The 12714-nt window shown below is 37.8% G+C and overlaps 1 protein-coding gene across 4 annotated transcripts in view; it reads right to left on the bottom strand.

Moving 5' to 3' along the window:
• LOC120525687 (kelch-like protein 29) overlaps positions 1-12714 on the bottom strand; it is an 810846-nt gene that overhangs the window by 3640 nt on the left and 794492 nt on the right. For all 4 annotated transcript variants that reach the window (XM_039748201.1, XM_039748199.1, XM_039748200.1 and 1 more), the window contains one exon: positions 8781-8925. In XM_039748201.1, the coding sequence (XP_039604135.1) occupies positions 8781-8925 (145 nt within the window). The remainder of the gene's footprint in view (positions 1-8780; positions 8926-12714) is intronic.

The following is a 12714-nucleotide window of genomic DNA, read 5'->3' as shown; positions in this document are numbered from 1 at the left end:
TGCAAACTGTTTTGTCAAATTATGAAGGCAATTTTCACATTCTATTCTATAATCCTGTATAGATGTGTGTGTGTTTGTCGTATCCACAGAGCTACAAAGAGGCCCTCACTGGCACTCCGGCCGTATCATTAACAGCTTTTTGGTGAGGTTGGATTTTTCTGGGCCACAACATGAATCCATTTATGAAAACATTTTTTCCTTAAGTAAATCAATATATTAGGCCTGGGAAAGGTAAAGTGTTAATATTTGCGATTAATGTAGCCTGTTTAATGCATCCAGGAGTAACAATGAGGCCAACACCTCAGGCAGTGCTTTGGTCAGGGTGCCATTTTCATATCTTTTTTTTTTTAACATTATAAAAGAATAATGCAAAAAAGTTAATTGTGTACCTAAAGAATTACATGCACATCCAGTACCATATTTACTATGTTTAAAACTTGTTTGATATCAAATTTTCACTTAAAGGTTTAAAGTGGTTCATGTTAATACGTAGCACTGGTGTTCATTTTCTTAATTTATACATACTGGTGCAGGGGAGTGGGAGGAAAGGGGCAATGAGGGGGAGTTTATGGCAGTCCTGGTGCAATCCTAGGGAAAAGCAGTGAAGGTAAAACATTTTTTTTCATTTCATGTTTGTGTAAGAAGATTGAATCAATGTCATATTCAGTAAGTGCTAATTAAGTTATCTTTCAGTGGCACCAAAACAAGTCACCAGTCTGCCAGGTAGCTTACAGTGCTGACTGCCCTAATATAATGACAAAATTCTACAAAATGAAAGTGTAATGATCGTCTCTACCCATGATTCAAGTTTGCAGTATCTTTACTTAATTATGCAAAGAATGCAACATAACCATCCCAGTAATGCACTGTCAGTTTTTACGCAAGATAGCAGCTACGGAGATCTTTTTTAGCGAGCCATGGAGCCAAGATGTTTGAGGTAGAGCAGTGTTTGCCAACCTTTTTTCTGTGGTGGTACACTTTTTGTAACAAAAGTGTTAAATCTGTTAGATTTTAAAAACTGTTCAAAGTACAGCAGAAAAAGCAGCTTGGAGATGGACATTTGCTCTGCAAAAGTGGCTGGCAAACCACATCTCCTGTGTAGAGTATAGTTATCACGTTGTTGATGGCGATAAACAATGGAGGATAGCACTTATGGAGTTTTAATGTACGCCCATTCAGGACATGTGTATTCTTTTAATTAAATCAGTCTTCAGCAGTGCAAAGTCTACAGTCGTCTTGATCCTGTGTCTCGTATGTTAGGCCAATTTGACAATTAACACATTGGCCACATTTTCAACTTGCCTTTTAGAAAGGCATTCAGATCCAAGTTGTATTTTACTACAAGTTCAGGTTTAAGGTCATTGTTTAAGTTTAAACTATGCCATTATTACTTATTTTTTTAAATCCCTTTGGGTTGACTCTATATTAATTTTGGGATTCAGTGTGCTTTACTTCATGACTTATTTATTAATTGTATAATTACAAGTTTTAATGTTAGATGCGATTAATCGCAACTAACATACATTTATGCAATTAATTCAGTAATTTTTTTATCAATTCACAGCCATAATATATATAAAAATACACACACATATAAAGACTATATTATATATGGTGCAAATAAACATGAGTCTTAAAGTTAAATATTTGTGAGAAGTGCTTCAGAAACACCTCAATGACGTTTTTAACATTTGTATTTATATAATAATTGTTTGAGAAGAGACCGTCTTCAGTGATTATCAACTGCTACCTGAATAAAGCAGGTTTCATTATTTCTGAAATTTATTCTTGTCAAAAACTGATTAAAAATACAGAGTAGAAAGTGAAGAATTCCTGCAGACTTCATAGCTGCAAAATGAAGGACGAGCTGTGCCTGACTACCAACTGTGAATAAACTGATTAGTAATGGTTTATATTCATAATTTACTGAAAGCATTCATTTTGATTTTATTACTTTGTTTAAGAAAGAATCCCAGCACAATGGCTCCCCATTCAGGGTGGGTTTTTGTGTTGTCCTGCCCTCATAACCCTGAACTGGATTAGGCTAGTTCAGTAGTGAAGCGCTATATAAACGTAAAGAAGTATTATTACTTTGTGGCAGATTCTGGAAATCTTTATAATCACCAGCCAAGTTTAAATAGCTTTCTCTCAAATTTCGGAAAACTGTGTTTTGTTTCATCTTTGGCTTGAGCAGCAGGAGCCAAATAACTCCATTTTATAGTAACCAAGCATTTCAAGGCAAGAAAGTGAAGTACAAAATATAGTGACAGAGCACTGTCAGAGGGAAATCTCAAAAGGCAGCTGAACTGAAGAATGAGAAGCAAAGCCGCATGAGCCATCAGCTTTACCAGAGAACTAAACCAAACAATAAAGTCAAAAAACCTTTCTATCCAGTCTCTACAAAACACGCACAATGTGTAACAATGGATCTTAAACTTGTGTCAGGAGGCTAAGGGAACACAAACCAAACTAGTTACCCGACACTGAGTCTGAAACACAAAGGCTGCTTTTTTCTGTTTTCTGATATCTGTAAAGCAATTTGGGTGTGAAAAACAGAGGATGTCTGCACTGCAGAGATAGGGGTGTGCGATATTGGCAAAAAAATGATATCCCGATATTTTCTGGGTCTTTGACGGTAACAATAATTAGACGATATTTTGCAACCTTTTAAAATGTGTTTGTAAAAGTTTTATTAATCTAGCTTGGCCTTGTTAACAGGATATAAATTGTAGCTTGCTAATGAGATTAATGGAAAACAGGTCCTATTTATTTAATTAAAATTGAAGTAAAATAATACAAAATCATCAAATTATTATAGAGTTAGTGCAAGTAAGAACAACCCATTTTAAAGTAGCCAACAGGGCATACACAAAAAATTGCACTTAGACCGGAAAAACTATTATAATGAGAACATTTTAAACAGACCACTTACCCTTAATATAAGTCCAAAGTGAATAAAATAGTAAATCATAATTGAGCATCAGGGCATGAATATTACAGTGTGGATAAACATAAACCGCTCTGCTGTAAGGTGAATTGTGCAGCATACAAGCAAGAACAAAAATTTAACATACTGAACTATAGTGTAAAAATCCAAAGTTCGGTCAAATACTGCAAAGGAGAAAAACTACGTCTTTTGTAAACAAGTTCTGTAATATATTTGACAAAGATATAAAAACCCCAAACTTATAACATTTTTAAACAAATTACTAACTTCAAGTTCTGTGCAATATTACACAAACATGTAAGATAAAATATAATAATTATAAAATTCTACTGAGGAAACTTCAAGTTGTGTGATAGGAACACCAGTCTGCCCAGAGCATCATGGCTTCAGAGCAGCACGGTTACCTCTTACAACATTTCCTTCAGTGCTGAAAGCCGTCTCAGAAGGGCTGCTTGAGGCAGAGATGCACTGGTACTTTTTTGCAAGTTTCACCAATTTGGGGAAATGTAACTTCTCGTGTGTTCTATCACTCAAGTTGATTTTCATCACTGTACACCTCAGGTATCATCCAGTAGCTCTTTTTCAATGGCACTGTGAAGAGACTCGCCTTCTCTGTATTCCTTTTGGTTTTGTTTTTTGAAATAGCTATTAAAAGACTTTTTTTTTCCTCCCTCCCTTGTGTCATCTCCTGATCCAACTTCTGCAGAAATACTGCAGGTAAAGGATGGAGCGGGGCAAGAAGGCAGGGATTTGTGCAAGTGTATTAAAAAGTGAAATTAAAAATGTACTTTGGAATCAAGGACCTCCAAACCAAGACGACTTGCGAAATAAGTTGTGTTTGATAGGCATATGCTTCTTACAGGAATAAAAATAATCAGTTTGAACAGATTAATAATTTACCTGAATTTATTCATTTATTTGTTTTTGCCCGACACCTAAACATAAACTGCATTTTACAGAGGAATCCAAAGTTTTTTGTAGAATGATTCTACTAAGGTTCTTCTGAGTGTGCTTTTGTCCTTGTACTTTGGGTGATTTAGACCTGTCATGGACAGCTGACTCCTGAAGCTTTTCATATTCGTCATATTCTGTGCAGTGGCTACTTCGTAGATGCTGAAACAAGTTAGCTGTCATGCTGTCTTTAATGGCAAATTTCGGACAGTTTGCCGATTGTTGTCTCTTAAGCAACATCAGTCTTTTCAAAGCCAAATCACCTCTAGGTGAGTGAGGATGATCCACGTCTTGCAATTAAATCTAACGATGTACAGTAGATTGCAAGGCTGTCTTATCCCCTGGCACTGTTTGCTCACGCATTTTTAGGCAACTTTGCTAGCTTAACTTGCTGACCGTGCATGCCAATGTGTGCAGCAGTCTCTCCTACATGAGACACTGAATGTATGGAATCTCAGCGTGTTTTTGATTGTTTTCGGCAAAGAAGCAACATACAGTGCATCCAGAAAGTATTCACAGCGCATCACTTTTTCCACATTTTCTTATGTTACAGCCTTATTCCAAAATGGATTAAATTAATTTTTTTCCTCAAAATTCTACACACAACACCCCATAATGACAACGTGAAATACGTTTACTTGAGATTTTTGCAAATTTTTTAAAAATAAAAAAACTGAGAAAGCACATGTACATAAGTATTCACAGCCTTTGCCATGAAGCTCCAAATTGAGCTCAGGTGCATCCTGTTTCCCCTGATAATCCTTGAGATGTTTCTGTAGCTTAATTGGAGTCCACCTGTGGTAAATTCAGTTGATTGGACATGATTTGGAAAGGCACACACCTGTCTATATAAGTTGACAGTTCATGTCAGAGCACAAACCAAGCATGAAGTCAAAGGAATTGTCTGTAGACCTCTGAGACAGGATTGTCTCGAGGCACAAATCTGGGGAAAGTTACAGAAAAATTTATGCTGCTTTGAAGGTCCCAATGAGCACAGTGGCCTCCATCTTCCGTAAGTGGAAGAAGTTCGAAACCACCAGGACTCTTCCTAGAGCTGGACGGCCATCTAAACTGAGCGATCAGGGGAGAAGGGCCTTAGTCAGGGAGGTGACCAAGAACCCGATAGTCACTCTGTCAGAGCTCCAGAGGTCCTCTGTGGAGAGAGGAGAACCTTCCAGAAGGACAACCATCTCTGCAGCAATCCACCAATCAGGCCTGTATGGTAGAATGGCCAGACGGAAGCCACTCCTTAGTAAAAGGCACATGGCAGCCCGCCTGGAGTTTGCCAAAAGGCACCTGAAGGACTCTCAGAACACGAGGTACAAAATTCTCTGGTCTGATGAGACAAAGATTGAACTCTTTGGTGTAAATGCCAGGCGTCACGTTTGGAGGAAACCAGGCACCGCTCATCACCAGGCCAATACCATCCCTACAGTGAAACATGGTGGTGGCAGCATCATGCTGTGGGAATGTTTTTCAGCGGCAGGAACTGGGAGACTAGTCAGGATAAAGGGAAAGATGACTGCAGCAATGTACAGAGACATCCTGGATGAAAACCTGCTCCAGAGCGCTCTTGACCTCGGACTGGGGCGATGGTTTATCTTTCAGCAGGACAACGACCCTAAGCACACAGCCAAGATATCAAAGTAGTGGCTTCAGGACAACTCTGTGAATGTCATTGAGTGGCCCAGCCAGAGCCCAGACTTGAATCCGATTGAACATCTCTGGAGAGATCTTAAAATGGCTGTGCACCGACGCTTCCCATCCAACCTGATGGAGCTTGAGAGGTGCTGCAAACAGGAATGGGTGAAACTGGCCAAGGATAGGTGTGCCAAGCTTGTGACATCAAAAGGACTTGAGGCTGTAATTGCTGCCAAAGGTGCAAGTATTGAGCAAAGGCTGTGAATACTTATGTACATGTGATTTTTTTTTTTAATAAATTTGCAAAAACCTCAAGTAAACCTTTTTCATGTCATTATGGGGTGTTGTGTGTAGAATTTTGAGGAAAAAAATGAGTTTAATCCATTTTGGAATAAGGCTGTAACATAACAAAATGTGGAAAAAGTGATGCACTGTGAATACTTTCCAGATGCACTGTAATTGATAATTTCAGCTAGCATATTGTTGAAACAACAATTAAGATGTTATCATAGATGACACATATTGCACACTCCTACATGTGGAGGAGGTGGGGGCAACCAGATAATTATTGGGTCAATTCAGAAGATGGCCACTAAACTTAGGAGATGGCAATATATACTCTTCTTGAATCAAAAGGTTTAATGATCTTGATTTCGCTTGTTAATAATATGGCTTTTCATTTATCAGAGGTGGTCATCTGTAACCATAATTAAGTTTTATCACTGTTAAAGATAAGGTATGTAATAACAATTTGACCTTTTAGCTAAACAAAAACTGTTAACTAAAAAAAAAAATAAAATAGGAGAAGCTAACAAAGCAAGTTGAGTGCTCACTGAATGCTTCAGGCAAAGGGTAGTCAGAACACACAGCTTGTCCTTCTTGGAAGCCTCCTCTTTATTAACACTCTTTTCTTGATGCTTGTCAAAACTCAAATTAATACGAGTAAAAGACTGTGCCCAAATGGCACTAAAGACTATATCTATGACTGTGGAAATAATATATACATAAATATTTACTGGATATTTTTATATACAGTCACACTAGATAATTAAAATATGTACAGAAATTTGAATATTTAATATGACTGAGCACTTGTTTTACTATGCAATTCTGCACCTTATCTCTCTATTACATTAAAAACGTTTTCCGTCATGTCTGTGTTATTCAGCCTTGACCACTCCTCTCCACACCGCTTGCCCAATCATTACTTGTACTGCGCACATCCTCCCTCCGTACCACACCGCAACACTCTCAATGCTGCTAACTTGCCCTTGAAAGCAGTTGGTTATGGAATGGATGGAAAGGCAGAAAAGCAAACTATTCAAGAACGTTGAATTTTAGATTGAGATAGAAAAACAGCAGTAAGAGTTGATAATGAATGTTGAAAAAAAGAAAATAATCAAAAAAGAGCTGCATATAATACAAATCAAGAACAAAGAGAATCGTACAGTAAAAAAGAAAGAGAAAAATGTCCCAAACAATATGTGAACAGAAATGCAAAAAAGCAACATTTATAGAATGTAAGTTAGAGGATATACTAATTCTAAATATTGTTTTTGATGAGCCGTTAATGTAATTTAATTTTTTATTTACTTTTTATTACGTTTTACTAGGTATTATTATTCATTGGAATTTATAATTGACAGAGTAGTGAAATACTCACGTAATTGATTTTCTAGCTATAATAACTAAGGACCAAACCTTCTTCCTCCCGTGACCTGCATACTCTTCTATATACCAATTCTTTAAATGCAATTGCCTTCTCTAATGGAGGGGCACCCCCAGTGCCTTTTGAGCGGCAAGATAGTGGGCACCCCTTGCCCCTGGGAGTTGGCGAGTGAAGCGAGCAGGGGGTGCAGACCCCAAGTAGAATATTATTATTTTTAAAATATGGAAAAGGTTGATCAAGCACATCGAACCCCACACAGAAGTGAGAAAAGACGAAATGGAAGTAGAAGAATTGTAATCTCACCACCAATATGATTGAAGCATCATTAAACTCTGAGCCTTAGATTATCATAACACTGGAATTCACTGAGATGCATGGAGTCTTACATGTAACGAAATGAAAAGTGAGAGCAGATGCCAAAGACTGGGTGGAGGATTAGCAATAAGGGGGCATGGCTGAAAAGAATAGGAGACAAAGAGGACAAAATGCCAAAAGGTGCTGGCTATTAGCATGAGCAGGAGAGCCAAAGTATAGTATCTGCGTTAAGCTATTAATTAAAAAAGTTTTGCAGCCCAGGAACAGCGGCTTTTTCCATGGAGCCCGGCTGCTTATTATGTTTAATAAAAGATGAAACTGAAACAAGAAAGCGTATGGACTCTGTGTGATATCCTGGCTTTAGATGTCATTGCTATAGGATTTTATTCTATGACATGACAAAGGAGGTAACACCACAAGCTCCAAGAGTATTTTAACTTAGTTACTATAAATCACATTTATTTATAAATGGCTTTAATTTAGTTTTTTTTATTTTTGTTTAGTGTACCTGCATGTACTGTACATTTAACATATTTTTTTTTTGTTTTGTTTTTTGACAGACTACAATGTCTCACCAAAATGCATGTTTTCCCTTAACATAGTTTTGTTAGGAACACGTCAGACAAATAGGAATATAAATGAAAAGGTTAATGTAAGCAGTGTGTTGGAATATCACTTTTATTTCCTAGTATTTGAACGTTGGTTTCGTTCTTGCCAGTGTCTCTGTTCTCCCTGCTTTGTTATGGATGTCTTTTGCAGACTCTGGTTTCCTTTCACAGTCCAAAGCCATTTGTTCATGTTGAGTAGGGACCCTGTGAGTGAGTCTGAGTGGACCACTGGTGTTCATTGTGGCCAGTGCTTTTATGACACCTTGAGCACAGATACCTAAATGTATTTATTAAAATAAAATTGATAGTGACCAAACTGAACATCATATTTAGGCAAATTGTCTTTCTGCTAGCTATAATTATTTTGCAAAACAAAAGCACTTTTAAAAGGGAACTTTTTTTTCCCCATGATGCCTTGTTCTAACCTTGTGTGCTTTTGTGTGCATTGATGCAGTGGTTGTTAGCACAGGCTGCCACGCTGAAACAAAGGTATTTGTTCTGTGAAAGCTCCCATTAATTTGGCTCTGAATATTGCGAGAGAGATGTCATCCTTAGAAGCTGCACTTGCCCATCTTCTGCACTTCCACTGTTGTGCCACAGTGGCTCTTGTCTACAGTTCACACGCATGAGATGCTGATTAAAACCTTACCTGCAGAATTGCCTGGAGTGGTTCATGTTGGGACCTGCTTTGATATTGCCTTTGTCTGGATCGTAGATAGTAGTTGCTCTGGCGTACGCTCCTCCAAGGATGAAAATGAAGCCATTCAGTGTGACAGCTGGAGCATACTTGTTATCTGTTCAAAGTAAAAACAAATATGCAATAATGCTATATCATGCCAACAGACCATCTTCTTACAGTGTACCTCTGCCTTTCATCTCCTGGCACTAGCTCCATTTCAGACATTGTATCCTGGGCTCTTGTTAACATTTTTCTTTCTGATATTTTTCATTGATTTAATGTTTTTCCAAACAGAGCTGCATGTCACTTAGAAAAAAAGGGAGTTCAAGACTCATGCTGAGACTAATGCTAATAATCCAGCACAGGAGAAAAGGACAGAATGTGACTATCTAATTAGCCTCTTTGAACTTTATATAAATAAACATTAACTTAGTCTTAATCTCCATGAGCTGGCTTCACCACATATCCTTCTTAAGGACTTCATTTAAGAAGCGAGGAAAATACTTCTGACTGCACGTTTCCAATTAGGCAACAGTCTGTTCAGCCAAGAAGCAATAATACAAATATTCATCAATACTGTGTCTAAAATATTACTGATATTGCTTCAAAATATTTAGAAAAAAATCAATTGAAAATCCTCATACACAGAGAGAGGATACTTACAACTAAGTGGCTGGCAATTTCAGCACCATGGACAGAGTACTGCAGTGAGCTAGTCTCGCCTTTTACAAATCAAAGTGCAATTACGACTCCAGCGACTGGACGCATCAGCACAGTCCACGTCACTGGGTGATGACTCCCGCAGCTGCCTTCAATTTTACACATTAATCCACCATCTTGCACTCTTACTCCCTTTTCCTGTCAGTTGTGCCTGTAATTTAGTGACTGAAATCACTGTTAAGGAGGCACTTTGCTCCTAATTCTGACTTCCTCATAGACTTGCTACGCCTGGCTGATACGTTGGTGGGTGATGCAATGCACACTTCTCCTCACTTAGCACTGTTTGTTTGGGTTACTTCTTTCTAATCTATACAGAAATATGCTCTCTTTTTGGAGTGTTTAAAGGTAAGCTTGCTTGTCATTTTGCCTTTATGATTTATTCCTCTGCCTGCATTGCATCAATGGGTACATTCGAGGCACTACTTCTGTGGTGTACCTCATATTCTCCTAGGCAATTGTGGATGCTATGGACAGAATTAGCTTCTTTGAACTGTTATATAAATGAAGAGTCTCATGGCTTTATGTTCAAAGCTAAAATAAACAATAAAATACAGTACACATTCATTTTATGAATGCACCTAAGTCAGTGCCGAACTGGAGTATGGGTACAGTGCAGGAATTACCCTGAACAGGATCCTTGACAGTGGTCAGAGTTACAGTACGGTCTGATATGGTCAACCAAACTTGCATATGAGATATGGGAGTAACGCTGAGAATGCAACCACACAGAGAACAGGCAAACTCTGCACAAATACTGTAATTTCACATCACCAGAATAACATCTAAACATTTTAAGTCACTTATCTGTAATGTAAGTTATTGCTGATAAGGTTCCCTCTTAGACTGCTGGCATTGCTTCAAAATATGTCTCTGTAAGTGTAGCCACCTGATTGTGTATTACAAAAAACATCACACTAAACCCACTAAGCAGGCGCGCCTTCAGTGCACACATGACCCTGCACAATGGTGGCAAACATGCCTTTTGAAGGTACTGTAGAGCTCTGCGTTTGTTGGATGGTTTCACATTAAGCACTAAAATACCAACCTTAATCTGTTTTTCTAAAAAAAAAAAAAAAAATGTATAATTATATTATGTATTATATTGACCACCTTAATGTATTTATTATTTGTGAGAAAAATTGGTATGACAAAAAGTGTACCACCTAATTATAGAAAAAAGTCAGACAAACTGTACAGGAATCAGTGGCCACAATGTGCTGGGCCTAATCTGCAAAATTCATGGCACTTGCAGTTCACCAGCCTGGCTTTAATTTGCAGTCACTTTGCAAACAGCCTACAAAGATTCTTTTTGGTTTTGTTTTTTATTGACCTCAGCTATAGAAATGGCCAGTCAGTGGCCTGACTACTTTTGGAGCTCTAAAAATGTGCTAGCAGTAGATTTCATATAAAGAAAAAAAATTGAAAAGGAAAACTGTGACATTTACAAAGAACATTGTGTACCAGGAACACATTTCTGTGCAAAAACAGACAGAAGCTGGAATCTGAGGCAGTAAATGTCAGTAAGGCCTATTTTTGGATAGCTTTACTTGACTTCACCCCTTATTACCTTTTAATGTTATGCTTCTCTTATCAGATGTAATAGGTCAATTTACTTTGAGTGCAGACAGAACTACAATTTTAAATCTGGAATGTGTTATGCATTTGGAATTTGAACATCACAACTGTTATTTTTGATACTTTTTGTTACTTTTGTACTGCATTAAATGTGTTACTACTAACATTTATTGAAGGTATCCAACATACACTGATCATGACTGGTGTCTGAATTGAGGAAAAGGAAACATTGATACAACGAATCAGGAGTAGCAGAGGAGGCGCAGAAATCCAGAATACTACTGAAAGTGTTACACTTGTTTGGGTTGGTAGAAATGAACACTCATTTTTGCCTAATTACATTGTCACCTTGTGTTAATGTTAATTGTTCTGTTTTACAACTTTGGGTTCAAATTATGATTTATATTTAATTACACTGAAGCAAGCAACGTGAAGTCTCTTACCTCTTTAAAATGTGAGATGAGACAGCTGTGATATACTCTGATGACCGCAGGTAAAAGCTGTAAAACTGTAATGAGTTTGCAGCCTATAATGAAAGTTAACATTTTTTCACTGTACTGTTAAACAAAGTAAATGATGTCCAATTTTTGGACCCCCTACCAAAGTGAACCAAGTTTTCAGAACCGGGGCTAAACAGAAAGGGTGTTGCTCTATTCATGACAGAAATCCATTTTTCATTTCTCTCTACTGTTTTACTTCATTGTGGTGATGTCCACTGCTACTAGCGGGCTAAACAATCCAGAAATGGTAAAATAAACAGCCGCTGAGCAATTGTAGCCATGCAGCCTGCTTGAGCTTGTCTATGTATTCACACTTCACGGGGAAGACATGCAGGAACATGTCCAGTAAATAGATAAATACATAAAAAAGAAACTAATCAAATATACTAAAATGCAGCTCTAACTGAAACTCAGGTCAGAGGATAGCAAATGTTATGATACTCCAGCACATAAATCCAATTAAGTCCACCATTAACTGAAAATACAGTATATGGAAAATAATGTAAAATCAAGCAAAAACTAAAGAAAACTGGATGTTGCAAAATAATGTATGTATTCATATATCATGTATCACATCACATTATTTACTCTTTTTGAGAACAATTTCAAAATTTTTAACTTTGCTCTGCAGTTTGTGGCATTCGGCCACAAGTACACACATTCACTATTGAGGTAAACTGGCACAGCTTCATGAACCAGCCGTCTCATCGTCTAGAATGGTGCCTTTACCCTGCTGCTTCTAAATGAGATGAGCCAACACATGCAGCCTTTAGCTAAGCTCTTCCCAATTCAGTACATCACATAGTCCTTTTATACAGAGGCGCCATCAAATGGACTTGAGCAGCAGCTCCTGGACCTTCCTGGTACAGACTCAACAAGGAAATGCATGGATGAATAATACCAACTTAACTTGGTGCCACAACATCAGAAAGCCAGTTTAAAGCGAATTACTGCTGGTGATAAAGAAATACAGTGAACAAGGCCTGCTTGACTGCTACCACCATGTCCCACTTACCCTCCATCACCCATTACCCCAGCTATAAAAACAGATGGATGGACAATCACATGTGGCGAGATGTGAAAACGCCCCCAAAATCTCAAACACATGG

This window comes from Polypterus senegalus, chromosome 3, assembly GCF_016835505.1.
Source record: "Polypterus senegalus isolate Bchr_013 chromosome 3, ASM1683550v1, whole genome shotgun sequence".
Classification (NCBI taxonomy): Eukaryota; Metazoa; Chordata; class Cladistia; order Polypteriformes; family Polypteridae; genus Polypterus; species Polypterus senegalus.
The sequence above is the reverse complement of the archived record's forward strand: the minus strand, read 5'-3'. Positions and strand labels throughout refer to the sequence as shown.